The sequence below is a fragment of the Aspergillus pseudotamarii genome (assembly GCF_009193445.1).
Source record: "Aspergillus pseudotamarii strain CBS 117625 unplaced genomic scaffold BDV38scaffold_3, whole genome shotgun sequence".
Classification (NCBI taxonomy): Eukaryota; Fungi; Ascomycota; class Eurotiomycetes; order Eurotiales; family Aspergillaceae; genus Aspergillus; species Aspergillus pseudotamarii.
The window spans coordinates 483762-505767 of NW_022475017.1; the positions used below are offsets into that span (position 1 = coordinate 483762).

General features: G+C 48.9%; 6 protein-coding genes across 6 annotated transcripts; 3 read left to right on the forward strand and 3 right to left on the reverse strand.

The window, feature by feature from the left end:
• Positions 1-94: 94 nt before the first annotated feature.
• On the reverse strand, positions 95-1768 carry BDV38DRAFT_277716 (allophanate hydrolase subunit 2-domain-containing protein; the record flags this gene model as incomplete). Its single annotated transcript, XM_032058547.1, has 1 exon — positions 95-1768. One exon carries the CDS (start codon positions 1766-1768, stop codon positions 95-97), a length of 1674 nt encoding a protein of 557 aa, XP_031918966.1.
• Positions 1769-2585: 817 nt separating this feature from the next.
• Positions 2586-7506, reverse strand: BDV38DRAFT_277717 (uncharacterized protein; the record flags this gene model as incomplete). Its single annotated transcript, XM_032058548.1, has 7 exons — positions 2586-3382; positions 3425-5499; positions 5567-6187; positions 6244-6550; positions 6608-6854; positions 6916-7005; positions 7078-7506. The coding sequence occupies 7 exons, from the start codon at positions 7504-7506 to the stop codon at positions 2586-2588; spliced, it is 4566 nt and encodes a 1521-aa protein (XP_031918967.1).
• Positions 7507-10691: 3185 nt separating this feature from the next.
• On the forward strand, positions 10692-12683 carry BDV38DRAFT_277718 (putative MFS transporter; the record flags this gene model as incomplete). Its single annotated transcript, XM_032058549.1, has 7 exons — positions 10692-10931; positions 10990-11085; positions 11143-11427; positions 11490-11615; positions 11696-11791; positions 11856-12381; positions 12445-12683. 7 exons carry the CDS (start codon positions 10692-10694, stop codon positions 12681-12683), a joined length of 1608 nt encoding a protein of 535 aa, XP_031918968.1.
• A 62-nt stretch (positions 12684-12745) lies between these two features.
• Positions 12746-14859, reverse strand: BDV38DRAFT_277719 (Zn(II)2Cys6 transcription factor; the record flags this gene model as incomplete). The annotated part of the gene is made up of 2 exons (XM_032058550.1): positions 12746-13946; positions 14000-14859. 2 exons carry the CDS (start codon positions 14857-14859, stop codon positions 12746-12748), a joined length of 2061 nt encoding a protein of 686 aa, XP_031918969.1.
• Positions 14860-15573: 714 nt separating this feature from the next.
• On the forward strand, positions 15574-17237 carry BDV38DRAFT_94958 (putative voltage-gated K+ channel beta subunit (KCNAB)). The gene is made up of 6 exons (XM_032064174.1): positions 15574-15757; positions 15823-15845; positions 15896-15962; positions 16021-16108; positions 16167-16721; positions 16839-17237. Exons 1-6 carry the CDS (start codon positions 15663-15665, stop codon positions 17061-17063), a joined length of 1053 nt encoding a protein of 350 aa, XP_031918970.1. The 5' UTR covers positions 15574-15662; the 3' UTR covers positions 17064-17237.
• Positions 17238-18025: 788 nt separating this feature from the next.
• Positions 18026-21849, forward strand: BDV38DRAFT_293385 (peroxidase/cytochrome P450 family protein; the record flags this gene model as incomplete). The annotated part of the gene is made up of 8 exons (XM_032062230.1): positions 18026-18430; positions 18488-18585; positions 18646-18887; positions 18941-20052; positions 20107-20639; positions 20707-21361; positions 21423-21702; positions 21755-21849. The coding sequence occupies 8 exons, from the start codon at positions 18026-18028 to the stop codon at positions 21847-21849; spliced, it is 3420 nt and encodes a 1139-aa protein (XP_031918971.1).
• Between the last annotated feature and the right edge of the window lie 157 nt (positions 21850-22006).

Below are 22006 nucleotides of genomic sequence, written 5' to 3' on the forward strand. Positions count from 1 at the left end.
TCCTATTCATAGCTATAGCGTATATTAATGACACATAGCAGAGATAATCGTCACTGACCATGCAAATCACTTCTAATACAGGAAATGGGTTTCTCTATGATGCGTGGAGCTGATTGTGTTGCGGCTGAATTTCCGACCAGGGGGTGATAGCGCGAAACTGAACCATTGTATTGACAGGAAGCTGGCCAGTGAGATCCAGATGGTAATCAGCCACAGCGCCAATGACTGGGTATCCACCGGTTAGTGGATGATCGGCAAGAAATAGTACAGGTTGACCATTGTGGGGCACCTGAATAGCGCCAGTGACCGTACCCTCGCTAGGTAGTTCTGCTTTGTCGTCTTTGCGCTCGATGGAAACATTTCCCGATAGACGAACCCCAGCACGGCTTGACTCGGCCGTCACTTTCCAGCATTGTTGAGTCAAGGTTTCCAGGCCTTCCTTGGTAAACCAGTCGGTACGAGGGCCAAGCACTACATCCAGAATCACCACATCACCTGGAGCGGGAAGAGTGAAAGCTGGGGCTTCGTAAATTGAAACGCTTGTCAGACCCAGCTGCGCGTTCTTCAAGATCAGCCTTGAACCCGCTACGACTGGACTGGGCCCCACCGCAGCCAAAGTGTCGGTGCTGACGCTGCCCAAGATCGGATTGATCTCAAAGCCACCCCGAACTGCCACGTAGGTTCGCATCCCTGTGCGTGGATGTCCGAATGTCACGACATCCCCTGGCTCCAGCGCAATTGGCCGATGAGTTTCCGTTATCTGTGTAGTCTGGCCTTTCGCATCCTGAATTGTAATAGGACAGGGCGCCCCTGTGCAGCCAATCACCGCCTGACTGGTGCTTTCAAATGAAAAGCCGCCTAACGTAAGTTCAAGGCATCCAGTGCCAGCTGGATTTCCCACTGTGCGGTTCGCAGCTCGAAATGCCGATCGATCTAGCACACCCGAGGCGGAAACACCTTGGTTTGCCTGACCGGGACGGCCGAGATCTTGGAAAAGTGCCGGCATTGGCGCCGTCAAAACCTTGAAATGTGGATTGGTGTTGCCCACCGTCTCGCTCAAAGCAAGCTTTTCTTCTTCCGTATCATTCGGACCAGAACCAGCCGTCGCGCCCTCTTCAATCAAAAGAGTAGCATCAGCTTCAGCGGCTTCGAGATCATCCACCTCAACAAATTTGACCTGGTAACCTGGTTGCAGAAGCGCGCTAGGACTCCTATTTGTGTCCCACATTTTGACCGATGTCGAACCAATGAGCTGCCACCCGCCTGGAGTGCTCTGTGGATAGATGCCGCTGAAGGCCCCCGCCAGCGCTACCGAGCCAGCTGGAATGCGGGTCCTTGGAGTTTGGTGGCGCGGGACGAACAGCGCAGGATCGCCGCCAGTCAGGTAGCTGAAGCCCGGCGCAAATCCGCAGAATGCCACGGTGAACTGGCTCTCCTTATGGCGACGGATAATCTCTTCCACGCCGTGTCCTGTCAGCTTTGCAATGTTATCCAGATCCACGCCGTCATAGCGAACAGGGATTTCTATTTGACAGTCCGATCGGGGACTGATGGCTGAGAGGTCTCGTTTGTGAAATTCGGTTGCTAATGCCTTGGCGCTTACACTTTCTGGATCGAAGTGAACGAGCAGCGTGCGGGCAGCAGGGATCATCTCTTTAATGCCATCAACTGGCTGGGATTGCAGTGAGGTAAGAAGCGCCAGTGTCTCCTCGAGACCTGGGAGCTCCACGAGGATTGTCGTCAAGTTGACGGGAAGAACGCGCATCATGATGAAGATGCTGAGGCGAGCAGTGGTCGTTGTATATATATTACAGAAAGCTTTTGGCAGTGGATATGTTGTATATATATAGTTTATTTCTGGGTGTATCGTATCCTGGATTGGGCTATTGTATCTGCAGAGTAGGCGACAAACTATCTGGTCCCACCTGGTGGGTACTTGGCTTATTCCACGCACTAGTAGTAGCGATCGAGCCCTGGATGATTTTCATGTCACTCGCATCGGTCCCAGCGGAGGATAGGTGTCGGCAGGGATGCAGCTCGGCCTTAAGACAGGCTTGCCCTTAAGTCTCGCCCCTTCTGGACTACAGTACATCCTAATCGACAATAAGATCTTACAATCTTGTTTAAAATATCGTTAAGCGAGATAGAGGTTAGATGTAAACATACGGTTGTTTACAAAAGCACATCTCTCTCGCCTCTATGTCTTCCTCTGTTCTCCTCGTAACATGCATCTTCCGGTACCGCCGCGTAGAACATTCAGGTGGCTGTCAAGCCCTGTGTATTGTGTTTGTATTTTAGCCACTGACGATAGACAAAGAATCGAAGGATTGAAGTGTCCCCTGACCATACACCCGTTCCAACCTTGACGTACAAGGAGTCTTGTTATCAATCAGAGTGAGCCATGGTTCCTCTGCGGAACACGAGTGTTTACTATCCTGATGGATGGATAAGCGGCTACCGTCCACAGTTTGACTCGAGGCAGATTATAGACAAGACTGTACGACTACCACGTGTGTGAAGGAGAAGTATTTATGGGTGTTGAGCATTAACTGAGGCATTCGAGAGCTTATAGTATCATGGATCATCTACGAATACTGTCTGCGTCGCTTTTGTACCCTCATGTTATATGCCCATGCACTGTCGAACTCGTCCCTCCGTTGCTGACGTTCTGTCTCGGACAAATCTGACCGTGCCAGCAGGATGGCAAACAGTTCCTTAGCACTATCACTGAGCCACTCTGCTTCTCCCCACGGCCCAATGGCTATTTTGACACGGTGTATCGCCTCAGCTACGATGGCGTCAGTTATTGTAGCATACAGCCTTTGACAAAGTAGTTCTTTGAGCACCCTCGGCACACATTTAGAGGTTACCGACAGTATTAGCTCCTCTCCTAGGATGTTGCCTTGAAGCCTTGGGATAATCATATCTAGGAACTCGGGACTCCTATTGGCTTTGGCACAACATTCCACAAATGAATCTGGAGTGAGACGAATATGGGGCCGCGTAGTGAGAATGGCTCTCACCATGCCGGTATTACTCATGGGGTAACAATCCCGGCGGCTTGCCGACAGAAGCTGGCTCTCAGATATCTCAAATCGAGGATTATGAGACAGCAGAATCTCCAGTAGCTCCGGTTCGCAATAGCCCCTAGAGTTAACCACTGCGTCTATCATCTCTTCGGTGATAGCTGTGTTTGGTTGACGGGCAAGGATCATTTGCATCACTGCTGGAGACCTGCTATTTCCACGTCTGCACACTGACAGTATAATGTGGTCCTCAAGTTTCAAGGACGGCCTGGCGTTGAAAATCACTCGAAGTCTCTCCTCATTGCCTATGGCGTTCTTCAGGCAAGTCTCGGAAAGAGGAACCTCTGGCCATCGATCTAATATCAACTGTAGTCAGTTGAAATCTTTGATACACGCACGCTCGATTGTCACCTCAGGAAGGGAGATTCCTGCTGGGGCTCGTTTCAGAAGCTCCTGTAAAGTCTCGGTGCTGACACAGTCATTGTTCGTCGCAGCTCGTACTAAGTCTTCCGTAATTCGCTCTGGTGGATTTGAGGCTATCACAGTTTTGAGAACCACGTGATTGTTCGGATTTTCTATTAGGGTCACAAGGCCTGTGGTCAATTCGACTGAGGGCATTTGACTGATCAAGCGTTCCAAGAGATCCTTTGTTGCACAGCGGCTGCGGAGGGCCGCATTCAGCACCTCATCTGTCACTTCTAAGTGCCGGCTGTTGTCCAGGAGGACCATGGCGGCCTCAATGGACCTACCAGTATCGAGTTCGACTGCCACCTGAATGTGTTTAGATGTGACTTGCAGCGATTGGGCATGGTGCAACAAGAGCTGCAGCAGCGCCCCTTTGTCATAGCAGGTCGTCATAGCTTGCATGAGCACCTCCCCATTAACGGGCATAAATGGATTCAGTTCGAACAAAGCCTGCACTACGGTATATGCAGAGTAATAGTTTCTCGTTGCCACGAGTGCCGCGTCCAATGATATGGATATGGTCGAATTCAGCTCAAGAAAGTAGCTTAGCAGAGGAGTTTTAGCCGACCACCCTCGGCAAGTGCTCAGGACAAGGTGGAACTCCTGCTGATCAAGCGGTCTGTGGCCGAAAGAGTGTAATACCTTAAAAATATCGATGGCTTCTTCCAAGCTCTCACATTTTGTCACCAGAGATTTCAGGGTTTCATCGGTCAGCTGAAAAGACGGATTGTGCGAAAGAAGCAGCCGGGTTACCTTGACTCCACAGCCAAACATGCCTTCTGCTATTGAGTTAGTAATGTGGAATGCAGACATGTGGGATATGAGTTTTTCCAATGTTTCCTCAACATATTTTATGCTCCATATGTCCCCAGCGGCACTCTGATCTAGTCTAAATGTGGGGGAAGATTTCCCCCTTGCTAGTGTAGACAAGCAATATTTTAGCTCCGACTCTGTAATATAATCGCCACTGTGCGCTAAGAGCTGATCCAATATCTCACATCTTCCGGAGCAGGCTAAAGAAATAGCAGGCAAAATGGCTGAGGGGCGACCTTCTTCCTCGCTGCAGGAGACAGTAATCCCTCGGGAAAGGAGATAGGAGACAAGATCAATCTTCTCACCAACACACGCAAAGAATAAACCAGTCAAGCCATTTGATGCTGTTCGATTAATGTCAAGGCCACTCTCCAAGTAAGCCTCGACAATGTCCCGTAGATCGTATTGACAGGCGAGGAAAAATGCCGAGGGTTCGTCATTCACAGTTAAGGAGCAGAGCTCGCCGTAAATCAGGGGTTCGCCTGATCGCGACAGCTCCTGGCGTTCCTGCAAACAGCTCACAACTTGGTGAAAGGTGGAGCTTGCTTCTCTTCCTGGCCATGGCCAGAAGGAGTCCAACAAGCCTGCAAGTGGCTGCTCGTGGCGCCGACGCTCGGCCTTATCACAGTGACGGGCCCAATACTCCCCCACATAATAGTTAAAGCGATATTCTGGTTCATCGAACAATGACCATGCATTAGGCTGGAACTCAATACAGTTCTCGCTTAAGTATGCCACACAGGAGGCAGCTAGGAACGCATGTCCCGCCTCAGGGGTATATTCCGGTTGTTCTTGGAGGAACTCCTTTACAGACAAATGGATGAGCCTGAATCTCCCAGTAGTATCATCTAACGTAACGAATCCTGAGCACAATTCTTGAATGTCATCTTCCGTAAGATCGGTGTGCTTGCCGTCGAAACCATAGTTGACTGCAGCCAGGAAAGGGCTCTCATCCTCAGCAGCCCAACCTCCGATACCGAGCAGCCGATCATTTTGCGCGTACATTAGCCAGCTTAAAACTCGACGCACTATGTCAGGGCCATCCGGGTCTTGGGCCTTCTTGATAGAGTCAAACACCTTAGCATACAGCTCCATGAGGTCTGGGGGAACCGAATTTAATTTGGCAACCAACGCCATGGGGTCTGTTACTTTCAGTTGGCGCAAATACTCGAGGGAGAGATCGACCCAGCGAAACCTAGATTCAATCAGTTAATCATGGCATTGCGAGCGGGTAGCCTATTATTTGAAATAGGGCGACTGACATTCCACCAGACTTCTCTCGCATCCGATCCTTCAACAGCTTCCGGTAACTCTTGGGGATAGGCTGACCCCGAAACGGCTTCTCTTCACAATAACGGTCGACCTTCATATCAATGAACCTCTCAATATCCTCACGATTCAGCTCATCAACCGGAATTTCGCGGCGATCTTCCCACATTCGGTTCATCGGTAGAAATACTTTCATATCGTTTCTGCTCGTAATAAAGATTTTCACAATTGTTCCTTGGCAGCTGTCTATGAGACCTTTTAATTCTTTTACTAGATTAGCTATGAGACTGGCGTCATCCAGCTCATCAACTGCATCTATCACGAAAGACACCTGTCGATTTGCCTGGATGATTAGTTGGAGCAGGGAGACGCAATCATCTCGATGCAGACTTGAGGTATCATGCAGGGCCTTGTATTTGGCAACGACTGGTTTAAATAGGGCATTTGCACATGTGATCGTTAGTTGCTTGAGGAGCGATCGAAGTATATCATCCACTGATCCTGCTTGCCGCGCGCGGCTTGTCCTGTCAATATAGAAAAAAGCGAGTCGTTCCTCATCGAGAGCACTCTCCTCGAGATGGTCTTGTTTCAGGATATGGGAAACAAACATCGAGCTGGAATTCTAGAGGTCAGCCATGTCTTTTGCCACCGGGTCTACTAATTCGCCTACGCGAGATTTGACTTCCCCGTGCCCATATTTCCGCGCAACCAGAGAAGACCTGATTGATGTGATTCGCGCCAGGATACAAAATTGGGGTGTTCAAGGAGCCATTTTCCCGTCTCCTCCATTGGCTTGATCTGATTATGGTGATCCATATGGAGGATTGGAGAGATCCACTTTAAGACCTCTGAATACTCAGTCTCCTCCATGCCTCTTACTAAATCCAAGACCTGCTGCACCTGGCCACCTATCTTGCTCAGCGGCTGGAGTTTCTCGTCCATGCCGAGCAGTAGCTCTTCATTCGCCACGGGGATGACTTAATCCACGTCCGCAGCCTTGCGTTCGATCTCCTCTGAGTATCCTTTCAGCTTACTCGGAACAAGGCTCTGAATACCGTGGGTGATCTTCCCCTTCTTCATATATCCATACACTGCAAACTGGTAGAGGAGAATGGTGGTGTAGACGCTGACGAGCCGCTTGCGCAGCAAGATCGACACCGAAGGCTCCAGTCGCTCCTGGTAGATGTAGCACCTCTCAATTAGAGCGCATCGGCTGGTGAGATGTGCCACTGGCTCTTGATCCAATGCGAGATCTCGTGTTTCGCTGCTTGCAATCACGCGCTAACCGACATACATTTGTTAGCCTTCGTCACACTTACTGTGTAGTAATAGCGAGCCTTACACCGACGAAGAATTGGATAAATCCCCAGATAATGGCGGAGGCGTTGGTCGGGTCTAAAGCAACCACAGTGTTGACGGGATCCCGAAAGACCTGCACGTATCGCACAATGCGGCCCACCACATCGCGCACATACACCGTGTGGTCGTCGCTGGTCTTCTATACCCATTGTTTCCCTGAAACCTCATTACAGATCGTGCTTAGGCGGTGTGATATAGCGTCCGCCAATGACCTATTGCTCTGGGCGAGGGTGTCGTGATTGACTTTACGGCATTCGTTCAGTGTGGCTTCGTACTCTTCCCGGTCAGCCTTCCAGTCGTCGGACTGCTGCACATTGGTCAAGGCTTCCTGCCATAGGTCCGCGACGGCCACTGTTTCCCCTATCGCTGTTTTACTTTTCTCTAAAGCGGGTGTCGTATTTAGGGGCACGTCCGGGATGGAGGGTTGGTCATTTTCTGAAGTATTCCGAGGAGCCGGTGCTCGAGGGCGAAGTTTTGTTTCCTTTTTGGTCTTCCATCGGTTGGTTAGTCCTCTGAAGCATCCTTTTAGATTCCACTTTTTCGTTGACTTTCCCTTATCGCCTCCAATATCCATGGTTGGAATGCAAGCTCCATTGACAAATTCAAAAACAAAATTAAGTCACGGGAAGATGCTCGAATCTCCAGGAGAAATTGACCCCACCATACGCGAGATTGACACGTCTATTGGCACCAATGCGGGGGAGTCTATTATAAAAAAAAAAAAAAAAAAAAAAAAACCTCTTCCACCACATCCACAGTTTGCCTACTAGCTGGTACTGCTTCGGACTCACTATCTCGAGTCAGTCTTGTCCAACACCGTGTCTGGTATGCATCGTAGCATATCCATTCTCAAGGGATTATAGTATATCAGTAGGACTGGTTCTACTTGGTAAGTGGGGCCCAATATCCTTCTAACGAACTCTAGTTAGCCTCCCCCAGGCCAACCACTAATCAGTCGCTCAGGCAGTGATGGAAAGGAAAAGTGTGGCAGGCATGGCATCTCTACTTTGCTGGTGTATGTCCTTTCACCATTCGCAGTATGTGAGATGTGTGGGAACAATTACATCCTTGGTACTAGGGTAATATTAGGGTGACCATTGGTGAGAACGTCTTCGACTCCATTTGATAGCGTCTAGTCTTGCTACTGAGTGGTATGGCATTATGGCCTGCTTTTAGCATGAGTACTGGGTCATCTTAGTTTCCACTTCTTCTCAAGTCTATTAATTATTACTGAAAAACTGTATGTTCAGCTCAAATGCACGTTTGTAGTATTCCGTAGGTCTCAACACACGCGCCTAGTATCCGACGTGTTTGGACGTGTCACTCTTGAAGGCTGAGTCTTCCACGGCTGTAGAATGATAGTATAGAGTAATATCGGCACACATGGCTCAAGCACCAATTATAGGTTCAATAGCCGAAGGGGGAAAAGGACCTATCCACAGGACCTATGTAGAAGAATGTATTCTTCCTCGGAAATCTTACCTCTCCTTTGCAAATTAGGCCACGTAAATATTCCCTAAATCGTCTGCACATCTGTCACCTTCCTCGTGAGCACGAGCTCTGAAATCTGACATCGGCTTCGCTTTGGTTCAAACTATGGGATCGTCGCGAGCCGGATGGCCAACGCTGAGGGTCGATCTGCAAACACCTGTTAACGAGAATCGAAGACTACATACAACAGCGCATCTAGGGCTGGCATGAGGGTATAAGTGATATCCTGCATTATACCCAGGAACAGAAATGCAGCCTCCTAGTTGGGATTGTAGACCATATGAAGGGATGCCACCAATTTACCCAAGATCTCCCTGTTAGATAGATACCTAAACTCCGCGAAATTCCTAGCAATAATAAAGTGTGACATCCCTCGGCTTACTGTCAAAGCTGAGTCCTGCCACATATAAGTATATATAGAGGTATCTAGGGCGGTGCCTTCCTCAGTCTACTACAAGTTCCCCTATAGCTCCAGGAGCTCGCCGGTCGCGTCTCTGTCGATCTTCGCCTTAGAGTGAGTGATTGTCGTCAAGCCCAACAACTGCGATGTGGTTAGGAGATACAGGCACCTAGAACCCACAGATATCGAGAGCCAGGCTCAAAAGACCAGCTACAAAGCCATATCCTTCTATCACATGATTAGTTTGGCCGCTATACAAATCACGACAGGGAAGTCTCTATAGTAAGATAATCTGAGCGGGGGCCCACCGTGGCTGGGTAAGGATATTTAGAAGAAATGCGGTCCTTTATACCCCCTCCTCCTGGGATATAGTAATACTGTTTTCCCCTGCGTGATGAAACCCCGTGGGTTAAAATACCTCACGAGTTGATAGTAGTTACAGTACTAAATTCACTTCCCCTTCACAAAGTTTTACCATACACAGAATATCAGACTATTTTACCAATAGACCTTTTAATCTAAATGCAATTTTATTTCACGGGATATCAGAAACCAGTTTTTCTGTTATTAATATAGTATAGAACTGTACTAAATTACCTTTTATATAGATATATATAGAGTACTAGTATCGATATAGTATCGCTCTAGATAGTCAGCTTCCCAGCTAATTACATAGCCCCATTGCCATTTAAAATCTTCTGTCGGTTCAATTAAATCCCTCTTAACAAAAGTATCCTATGTCGCGGGGGGAAACAGTATATAACATTGCCGTACACTCAGTCAGGAGCCTATCTAACCTGAACATGAGACTGTGGGTAGTCAAGAAGCTATTAGCTACCAACAGTTCCACCCTAGTAGGTTCAAGGGTCCGCGAGAGGTATCTCGCGAGCGATGTTGGTCTTTTGGTAAATAGCCTTGTGTCACTTGGTCCCCTAAGTTAGGGTAGTAGTATAGGTGCCTTACACTTTATCAATATTTCGACCAAACCGCCTAGCCTCCCGAAATAATATATATTCTATCCACGCCAACATCTTGCACAACCAACAACAATATATGTTATCTTTGCGTGCTCCGCCATGACAATGAAACAATGACCCACGGTCCCTGGACTACCGGTGACCACATGGTTCATTCCATCCTGGCAAAGAAATCCAGAACGGGGGTTTGTGGGGCGTCGGCGAAAATTTCGGAAGGCAACTTGCCAAGCCAAAGATCAGTCTCGTTCTCGTCCACTAGACTCGACTAGACCGAACATGTATTGGCCCATCTTCCTTCTTGGAGGAAAAATCTGGGGAACAACCACAATCCTGTTAACCCCGCAAAAAAAGAAAACATTCCAAGGCTCCTAGCCATTTAACCTTCGAACGAAGAAGCGTCATATCCTCTATTGTGAATAGAACTGGGTTGATACACGAGAGACAATACACTGAAAATTTAGAAAACAGAAAAAAACAATATATACAGATTAATCCAGTTCGGCAAGCTAAACAAACCCGGTAAGGTGCCAAAAGCCAAAACGCAAGCTAGGCGATGATGTGCTCGGAAGACACGGTGATGCAAAGTCTCCGCTAGACCCTCCATTGGCCATACTGGGGGAGGAACGTGTAAGACGTGTGCTACAACTGCCGTGCTGGTGATGTGCGTTTACTTACGCTCAGGTTAAAACTAAAATGGTGCGATACGGTACAATTGTATTGTTTGGGTGTGGTAGGCCGTTTTCTATATAATATTGTCCATTGCTGCCCCCTCCCGGGATGGAGATGATGTTCTTCTTCTCCCAAGGGCTTGGTGTTTCCTGTTGGTCAATTCCATCTTTATAATTTAATCCACAACGGTAGAACTACACCGGGGGAAGGCGATTGCTCAAAATGGCCGATATCGAACGGGCCGACAAAGGCCCTAAGGGCCAGACGACAACACCCATCGACGATGACTGCTCAAAGGCATCTATTGCTGTCGGACAGGAAAATCTCTCCGCTGTGACAGCACCTCACGAGTCTTTCGAGGGTTATCATCGGTTTGACCCTACGGCATCTTGGACGGAGAAGGAGGAGAGAGCGGTTGTGTGGAAAACCGATTTATTGCTTCTAACATGGGTTTGTGTCATGGTAATTATCCACTTCGCTCCGATTGATTTCGACTGAGATCAGAGCTGACAACGTGAAGTTCTTTGGTCTGCAACTCGATCGCGGAAATTTATCAAACGCACTCACGGACAATCTACTCGATGACCTGAACCTCTCGTCGAATGATTACAACAATGTATGCGAACTATGTACGCTTTAAATGCTGTGAAACTTGACTAACAATGATATTCAGGGAACGACAATCCAACTCGTGTGCTTCCTAGCAACCGAATTCCCTGCACAGCTTCTTATCAAGCGATTCGGATTCAGACGCGTTCTGCCGATCATGATGATGCTGTGGTCTCTTGTTTCTTGGACGCAGGCATGGATGACCGGTCGCGCCAGCTTTTATGTCACCCGTGCCTTGATCGGGGCATTTGAAGGTGGTTTCATTCCTGGCACTATTTTATTCGCAACGTACTTCTACAAAACGAGGGAGTTGAGTGTGCGGCTCGCTTTCTTCTGGTCGACATTGAACGTAAGTCAAGAGCGGTTATAGGCTGCCGTCTAACGCGCGATGGCATAGCTGACATTCGGCAGGTTGCTCGCATCATCTCGTCCTTGCTTGCGGCAGGAATATTGGAGATGCGTGGAGTTCACGGAAAGACAGGCTGGTTTTGGCTTTTCTTGATTGAGGGTCTCTTGACTTTTGTTATTGGACTAGTGGTATGGATTAACCTTCCCTGTCATCGGTCAGGATGTGGATGGGTATATGCGAAGACAGAAGCTGATCTGATTGCACATAGAGCTTCCTCTACCTGCCCGGTTCCCCAACCAACACGAAGAGTGTTCTCGTTCCCAAACCATGGTACACAGAGCGCCAGGAGGTGATTATGATAAATGTACGTTCCTTCACAAAAAGCTATCTGTTATCCCCGTATCCTAAGCTAACTCATACGCTTGAAGCGCCTGCTACGTGACGACCCATCCAAAGGTCTCACCAACATCCACGAACGCGCTACGCTCAATGACGTACTCCGTGCCTGGAGCGACAAGTCCATGTGGGGTCTGTACCTCATCGGCCTTGTCGCCTACATCCCGCAGAATCCAGTGCAAGCATATCTATCCCTAACCCTGAAACGGATCGGGTTTTCGACTTTCGACTCCAACATGCTCTCCATCCCATCGGCAGTGCTCCAGATTATCCTCATGCTGGCTCTCTCGAGCAGTAGTGAATACTTCGGGGAGCGATCATTCCACTGTCTGTTTGGCGAGTTCTGGTCCTTGCCACTACTGGCCGCCATGCTCGCTCTACCGGACGGTGGCCGCGAGTGGGGCCGTTTCACCATCACCACGTTGATATCCGGATACCCGTACTTTCACCCGATTGTGTCGGCTTGGATTTCTGAGAATACGTTCGACGTCAAGAAGCGAGCCATTACGGCTGCAACATATAATGTGATTGTCCAGGTGGGATCCGTCATCGCGTCTCGTAAGTACCGCCCCTACGGAAGATGGAGGTTCAGAATAGTCAGGCTGACTGAGAGGAAAACAGAGATTTATCGCGACAACGACAAGCCGTACTACTTCACTGGGAACAAGGTTCTTATTGCGATTTGCGCCTTCGCAATGGTAGTATTCGTGGCGCAGAGGGAGTACCTCCGTTACCTCAATCGACAGAAAGAGAAGAAGTGGAATGATATGACCCCCGAGGAGAAAGTGGCGTACCAGTCCGACCAGGCTGCTCGAGAAGGCGAAGGGAACAAGCGGCTGGACTTTCGCTTCAAGTATTAGTCTTGTGTTGCGTGTACTCGTTTGGCATTAATTGCGTGTTAAATGTTTCGGACGGGTTACTTTCAGTAGAGACCAACAAAATCGGTGTTTGTAGCAAAATTCGTGAATTCAGCACCAGGAAATAGGAGATCCTGGGTTGAGGCTCGTAAGATCTGGGACGCTATGTCCTCGGTGATTGCGTTCATCGGCAATAGCGACGACCATAAGGGTGACAGAGGTGTCATTTCTTCCGTTTGAAGGGCTACACTACTTGTGTCAAACAGAAAATTGGATGCCGCCTCGTCGTACGTCGGTTGAAAGAGATCATTTGCACCTGAGTGTTGTGGGGCTTGGTTCTGATCATCATCGTCTGAACTCCCAAAGGTCATATCACAAACCGACGCGTAGGTCAAGTCGTTCGCGTCGGCCAGATAAGCAAGTGGGTCTAAACAGGTGGATAAATTAGGATCATGATTGGCCAACTCGGCAATTCTCTTGGCTTGCTGGCCGTGAACTTGAGTTTCGCACTCCGTGTGGGGTGTCCAACGCTTCCTACTACCGGGATTTCGAAGAGGTGTTGTTAATGCAGGCCCGATCACGACCTGCACCTCTGCCATTTTCTGGTAGAGAATATCAACCAATTTCTTGTTGCCTCCGCCGCGAAATGTCGACAGCATGGAGTGGAGACGAGATAAGATATAATTCGGACGACTCTCGCCATCCCATTCAGGGGACAGTGGCAGCGCAGCGAGGTCCATAATGGCATCCGCAAGGGAGTTAGCAACCTCATAAATCTTCAGCTCCATGCCCAAGCCATGCGCCTCAACTGCCGACCGAGGTAGCTGCGAGACGATGCTCACTAGCTCCTTGGCGACATTGAGTGGGAAGCAACGAGACATGGATTGGTCAGCGGACGGGGAAGACTCCAGATAGCTTTTGGGGGACAGTTTCCATAGGATCATTCGCATCCAGTGTCGAGTGACGCACAGGTCTGCTTTCTGTACATCTGAGATATGCTCAAATAGCATCGATCCGTCCTGCAGATTACGCTGAAGACTCTCCAGGAAGGGCCAATCGACGCGCCCCACACTATTTGCACCTGGCTGCATGTCGGTATCTCCATCTTGAATAATATCAAACATGCCTGATTTCTCGAAGATCTGAAAGAGGCTGAGGAGCTTGAGGAAGGCGGGGAGGACATGTGATTCGTCGTTTTCGTCAATCACCGGGGCTGAGATATTTGTTTTCAATGTGACTGGGTATCTATGGAGGATACAAACTCCTCTGGACGGATTAGTTGCTGCGAAACGGCATAAACCATGGCTCTAGCGGCTCACCGTTCTGTGACAAAGAGTAGCCAAAGGACACGCCGACGTAATTGTTGCTCCTCAAACGACAGAGATTTGTAAGACGACTCTCGGTGGAGACCCATTATCTGCGCAATAGAGATCGCCTCTCTTAGGTGCAAAAGAGATTCACTCCCTCCGGGCTTTTGGTTTTCATAGTACACATGCAGGAAAAAGGATGTCCGAATACTGTTCAAGTTTACCCGGGACCGATAATCACATAAGTTCCGAGCGCGCAAGCATTCCGCTGCCAACATTTCGGCTGTGATCGTTTCCCCCGCGCCGGGGCCTTGCTCCAACCGTAGTTGAGCTATTGTCGCTGCTGCTACTGCAGTCGATAACGCATACGTCTCGTTGTCACTGTTATCAGTATCTCGTTGAAGAACGGACACCATTTCTTCGACATTGACAATCGGCCAAACGGGGTACATGCGCACGTGGTAAATGGAGAGCGGAGACGTCAAGGTATCGAGAGGAATGCGCGAACTACAGTGCGTTAGAGCGGCTGACCGGGTTATGTCCGTCACGCAAACAAATGCCACCGACCTTTCCATGGGCGAGGTCTGTCGCGCAGGCGTAGTATTCGGATTGAGCCTCTCTAGCATAGCAGCAGCCGAGCGGTGCGCCTCTTCGTAGTCATTGTTGTCGCCCCCAACCTGCGCTTGCTCGATAAGGAATTGTGTCGTGGAGCGTAATCGCCTCGGTCCTCGACATTGTTGAACCCGAACATAGGTACACTTTATTTTGGCCTTGGTGCAGGACCTGCAAGGCTGCCCGCCGCCACAGCGGATCTTTCGAATCTTACAACCATCACAGGCGCGCTTGGTCACACTTGGTTTGGCAGAGGACATGTTGACGATCAGCTTTGCAATAAATCTATCGTATGCATCACGAAGTTTCCAGGGCTAGCTCCAGCCGATAAGATTAACGTAACTCCGAGCCGATAGTACGACTGAACCGCCTTGAGCAAATCCTAGTTATGGGCGATAAGAACGATCCTCTTACAAGCGCAGGAAACAGGTCGGATCAGTCTCAACGTGCGACAGCGAGTAACCGTTGATGCGGGGAAATTCAGAGTCAGAAACCTATTCCATGAGCTAGACCATGAGGACAGGGGGAGCAGTTGCGCGACGGCCTCCACTCCGCACGCCATCGCTCCACCTTTTGACTTTAGGGCTAAAATCGCGCCGGTCCGCAGTCGCAGCTCCCAATTGGGTAACGTTGTCGCTCTAACGCATTATACGAGCATGAGATAGTCGCCATTGGATCATTACAGAGACGCCAGTCCTAAAGGGAAAAGGATAGTTTCGTTTCTGCACCAAATTGCCCCTCCGAACATTTCTCCGTTCTCCATCTCGCTATTTACCTGAGCCCCCGCACGGCAGTGTCTTATCGCTTACCATTCGTCGTTATCAACACTGGGAGGCAAAGTATTTTTTCGGAACTGCAGGATGTGATCCAAGTACTCGTCGCTGAGTGGACGACGTGGTGGTCTAAGTGAAAGATCTAGTACTGCCTACTACCAAGGGGTCGCATGGTGTGTTTAGGTGTCAGCGCAATAAATTCCAGTGCAGCCGCCCCTCAGAGGGAAGTGCCGTAACGACAACCTGAGGACACCTCACATATCGCATTTTCCGCATATCCACTACTCACAATGGCTTGGCCGAACAAGAATAAAGACATGCTTTACCGCCGGGTGGGCAACTCAGGTCTTCATGTGTCTGCAATCGGTCTCGGAGGCTGGTTAACGTGAGTTTGCTCTGCTGCGGGGCGTACAGAAAATAAAATATCGCTAACCTATTTGGCCGTAAAAGATTCGGCGGGCACGTTGATGATGGTATACACGATCAAGGTGAATAGGAATGAAGGAGTGCTAATCTCGGGCAGATATTACATTCAAGTGCATGAAGCAGGCCTATGATTGCGGTGTCAATTTCTTTGACACAGCAGAAAGGTACTTATTTCTGTTTTCCAGGCCCGGCAAACGGAGTACATTCACTAACACTGAACAGCTATGCTAATGGCCAATCCGAAATTGTTATGGGAGACGCAATTCAGAGGGCTGGGTGGCAACGCAGTGACCTGGTGATCAGCACAAAGGTAGACAAGCAGATTCCTGACGATATAATGATCATTGCTAACGATAGTGTCTTTTTAGCTAAACTGGGGAATGGCGAACGGTGAAATTCTTATCAATAACCACGGTCTATCTCGGAAACACATTATCGAAGGCACACGCGCATCGCTCCGACGACTGAAGCTGGACTATGTGGACATAATTTACGCTCATCGCCCGGATCGTCTAACACCGATGGAGGAGACAGTACGTGCATTCAACTTTGTAATTGACCAGGGATGGGCCTTCTACTGGGGAACATCGGAATGGTCTGCAGACGAAATTACCGAAGCTTGCGGCATTGCCAAGTCTTTGGGCTTGGTGGGACCCATCGTCGAGCAGCCACTTTATAACATGTTGGATCGGAAGAAGGTTGAGGGCGAATTCCAACGGTTATACACTCGGTGCGGAATTGGTTTGACCACTTTCTCTCCTCTCAAAATGGGACTCCTGAGTGGCAAGTATAATGATGCGACCACCCAGCCTCCACCTGGTTCGCGATTTGCGGAGAGCCAGGATAAGTTTGCGAATCAAGTGAGGAATGACTGGGAGAATAAGGAATGGGCGGGAACTATTGAAAAGATTGTGAAGCTGAAGGTAAGTGTCAGGATCTTATTATATCCTTTTGCTACTTTCTGTTGGTCATGGCTCTTGGCTTTTTAAGCTGAGTGATCACTTTGTTGTGGTATGGTGAAAACTAATGAAGTAAACCAGGACTTGGCCGATAAGCTCGGATTTAAGTTATCTCAGCTCGCCCTCGCGTGGTGTCTGAAGAACGAGAACGTATCCGCTGTTATTACGGGTGCTTCTAGACCCGACCAGATTGTTGATAATGTGGAAAGCTTAAAGCTGTTACCGAAGTTGACCCCAGAGATTCTCGCAGAGATCGATGAATTGCTCCTCAACCGTCCTGCCGAGGACCCAGCACGCCAGGACTGAGAGGAAATACTTTTCTTTACCGTGTGGAAAACAATGAAATGACACCGATTAACGAATAGACCAAAATCAAATGCTTATTCCTACTCCAAGCACGAACTTAGCATGTCGAAGCGTCATATTTCTAACTTAAGGCTGAATATACTGCTATTAACTTCCGGGATCCCCGAGGCTTTCGGTGGTATGACTTCATGCGGTCCGCGAGCGTCAGAGACATTCTTAATAAATACATCCGCATGTAACCTCTGGTCCCAGAACACTTTTGCATGATGACTGTTGCAACAACTTACATGTGTGATTACAAACAATGCCTGACCATTGAGTACAAGACGACGCGGAAATGGAACACGACTAATAAACTACATTCACTTCCAGCGCTTTCCAGTAAGTAATCTTTTGCTGATAGCGAGATAAGAGGCGAGATACTGAGTAGGGTTTGAGTGGCGTTCGTAATGCCCCAAGTCTAAGATCTGCATTGGGAGGCCCCATGTAATTCAGATATATTGTTAGCCGGATGCGGAGGGAATTGAAAACGTACCAACGAAACAAATGCCTGAGAAAGACGTTGTTCGCGTGTCTGTCAAAGTCATTGATGTCAGCAATAGAGCTTAATTGCTGTGGCTCGGAATGTCATGGACCCACACGGATGCTTCCACCGTAGGGCTTGAAAGCTAATCGGGGTTTCAGGGTTCAATGAATCCATAAGAGTGGCTGAACGACGTATATTGTGGGCCATCTATACGTCGACATGTAGTCTAGTAAGCATATCAACGACGTATTTCGCATGATAACCCAAACAGTTAGTGAACTTAAACATCTCTGGAGCTAGGAGGCCCAGAACTCATACTTAAGCGTTTCAAACGCATCCAACGTCCCGTCTTTAATGCTAGCTTTTAAATCGATTGGACTAGATGAATGACATTGCCATAATCTCAATACTTCCTGTTGGAAATACCTGAGCCACGATGAAGGGGATACCAAGCTCCGCCGAGGCTTCAAATAGCATGTTTGGGACTGCTGAGACCTCCGAACGAGCTCATGAGCCCCTTACTCAGAAACAACCGGCTCTGGAGCACCCTAGGAAGGGATCGGTGCAATCCATGAGCAGCGATCATGGCGGAATGGCTGAGAACTTTAGTAAATTGACCAAAGTGGTCCAAGCCGCCCGTCGCCCGTTACCCACAGAGACCGGAGACGGAACGTACATTGAACCTGAGAATGGCGGGAGTCTGTGGAGAGATTTGCGTGCCTTAGGGATTAAGGATGCAAACACTTTGAAGGACTTGATTGAAAACAAAGCTGGCGGGCTTGTCAAGGGGAGTGGCCAGGCGGTAGACGACAAGACGATGCTGATGGAACGCATCATACAGGTAGGACCGACGCGGAAGTCATAGAATAATGGAAAATGCTAATATGTATATCTTCAGCTTGTCGCAAAATTACCCTCTGAATCTAGAACCCGTGTCAAGCTCACAAACATGTTTTTAGGAGAACTATGGGACTCGCTGCCTCACCCCCCTCTTTCGTAAGCATTCATTAAAGCACACCCTAGCATCAAGTGACAGTCGAACCTGACACGTATTAGATATGTAGGTGACAAATATGCTTACCGCTCAGCCGACGGGTCCTACAATAACCCTACCTTGCCCTGGTTAGGCGCAGCGAACACGGAATATGCTAGGACTATCGAGCCTTTGAAGGTCAGACCGGCCAGTTTGCCAGATCCCGGCTTGATCTTCGACAGTTTATTTGCACGAGAAACATTCAAGCCCCACCCTAACAATGTCTCGAGCGTTTTCTTCACTTGGGCTTCATTAATTATCCATGGTAAGCGTTCAACTGATCCTTCTAGCATCACGCACAGAATTAAGTAGATCCAGATATTTTCCAAACGGGACATCCAGACGAGAATTTCAACAAGACATCATCATACTTGGATCTTTCTATCCTCTATGGTGATAACCAAGAAGAGCAAAATATGATGCGCGAATTCGAAGGGGGGAGGATCAAGCCAGACTGCTTTTCCGAACCACGTCTGCATGCGCTACCTGCGGCCTGCGGCGTTATTCTGGTCATGCTGAACAGGTTTCACAACTATGTAGTCGAGCAGCTGGCTGCTATCAATGAGAATGGCCGGTTTACGAAACCCTCAGACGGTATCATCGATCCAGTTCAAGCAAGGGCCGCCTGGACAAAGTACGACAATGACCTTTTCCAGACGGGTCGCCTTATCACCTGCGGTCTGTACATTAACATCACTCTGTACGACTATCTACGCACCATCGTGAACCTGAACCGTGATAACACTACCTGGACCCTGGATCCACGCGCACACATGGAACACGATACTGTTCCCACAGCATTGGGGAACCAGTGCTCAGTAGAATTCAATCTAGCCTATCGATGGCATTCAACAATCAGTCGGAAGGACGAGGCGTGGACGGAACAGGCATACCAGGCGATTGTCGGCAAGTCCGGTAGCGAAGCCACCGTGCAGGACTTGATGGGGGGCATGAGGAAGTTTGGTGCCAATATTCCTAAGGATCCATCGAAGCGCGAGTTCGCTGGACTGAAGCGGCAATCCTGTGGCAAGTTCAAAGATGAAGAGCTAGTGGGCGTCTTAACTATGGCCATTGACGAAGTGGCGGGTTCCTTCGGGGCCCGCAATGTTCCTAAGGTTTTGCGGTCGGTAGAGATCTTAGGCATGGAGCAGGCACGTAGGTGGAATGTTGGGTCATTGAACGAGTTCCGGAAGTTCTTTGACCTGAAGCCTTACCAAAGCTTCGAGGAGATCAATTCCGACCCGGAAGTGGCAGACCAGTTGCGACATCTCTATGAGCATCCGGATTATGTAGAGCTGTATCCAGGAATCGTTGCCGAGGAAGCTAAAGAACCGATGATACCAGGGGTTGGCATTGCACCTGGATACACCGTCTCCCGTGCAGTGTTGTCCGACGCGGTGGCGTTGGTTCGGGGTGATCGATTCTACACGGTTAGTTTATTCCTTACCATATGGTACACAGAAGACATGCTGACACACGAAAAGAAGGAATATAACTCTAGAAACCTCACAAATTGGGGTTACGAGGAGTCGATGTATGACCTGGACATCAATCAGGGGTGTGTGTTTTATAAATTAGCATTGAAGGCCTTCCCACAGTATTTCAAACAAAACTCCATATACGCCCACTATCCTATGACAACTCCACATGCAAATCGCGATATCATGAGAATGCTTGGACGAGAAGAGGAATTCTCCTGGGACCGTCCGTCATACACACCCTCTCGTACAATGATCTTTGACTACGCGAACGTCCGTCGCATCCTTGAGGATTCATCAAATTTCCGCGTGGTTTGGGACGAAGCAACCGGGTACGTCTTTGGCAAGGGTGGCTATGATTTTATGCTATCCGGTGACTCGCCGTTCCACGCCAATCAACGGCGGATTATGAAGGAGTCGTTGTATCGGTCACAATGGCATGAGGCGGTCAAAGAGTTCTACCTAGAAATCACGGAGCAGCTGTTGTCAGAGAAATCATGCCGGGTGGGCAACGTCAACCAGATTGACATTAGTCGCGAGTAAGTCTCACTCATTCCCAAAGTTTAGTTCATATCCCCATTGCTAACACTGCCCTTTCCACTACAGTGTCGGGAATCTCGCCCACGTTCACTTTGCCTCCAACATCTTTTCACTTCCTCTGAAGACCAAGGAACATCCGCTCGGAGTTATCACCGAACATCAGATGTACGAGATTATGGCTGTCATTTTCACCGCCATCTTCTTCGACGTAGATCCCTCCAAATCATTCAAACTCCGCCACAAGGCTCGCGAGGTAGCGGAGCAACTTGGGCCACTCGTCGAAGCGAATGTCAAAGCTGTGAGCTCAGCCAGCTTCCTTTCCAGCTTGATCGATGGTATCCGCACCAATAGAAACGCGCTTTCCGATTACGGAGTCCATATGATAAGAAGGCTGCTCGACCACGGTTTGGATGCTTCTGAGGTCACCTGGTCCCAAATTCTGCCCACGGCCGTTGCGATGGTACCAAATCAAGCCCAAGTGTTTACACAAATCATCGACTACTACCTCTCCGATGATGGGAAAGAACATCTACCTAACATCCAACGCCTTGCCAAAGAAGACACGCCCGCGTCCGATGAGATGCTCCTGCGCTATGTCATGGAAGCAATCCGCCTGAACGGCATCTTCGGCTCCTACCGAAAGTCTCACACTAACCTAACACTCGACGATAAGAATCAAATGGTCCAGATCAAACCCGGAGATACCGTATTCGTTAGCTTTGTAAGTGCCCGTTATAGTGCGCTTGAGCTGGTCGATCAACTACGGCTAACTGCCAATGCAGGTCAACGCCAACCGTGACCCTAACGTCTTCCCAAATCCCGATAAGGTGGATCTCAACCGGCCCATGGAATCATATATCCATTACGGTGTCGGTCCTCACACATGCTTGGGTGGCGAGGCAAGTAAAGTCGCTCTAACGGCAATGTTACGTGTGGTTGGCCGGCTGAAAAACCTTCGCCGTGCTCCAGGACCGCAGGGCGAATTGAAGAAGATTGACCGAGGACATGGTTTCTACACCTATATGCGGGCAGATGAAACGAGTCTCTATGCGTTCCCTATGAGTAAGCCAATTTTGCCCATCACTAGGAGGTCATTTGCTAACTAAGAAAATAGCCTGGAAGCTCCACTACGATGGTACAATTCCGGGGAAAGAGCGATGTGTTCCAGAACAGGTTGTGTGCAATGTTCCTGGACATTGGCATGATTAATATGATATCAACCTTTTACCGGAGCATTGAGTTTAATATGGCAAAGTCTGCGATTAAATAACAGTTAGTAATAGCGGGTAACTGAACGCTTACATTTGGGAGATGTAAAAGTGGCAGAATTTGTGATCAGGGATATATATCTCAGAAAAAGGTCTGC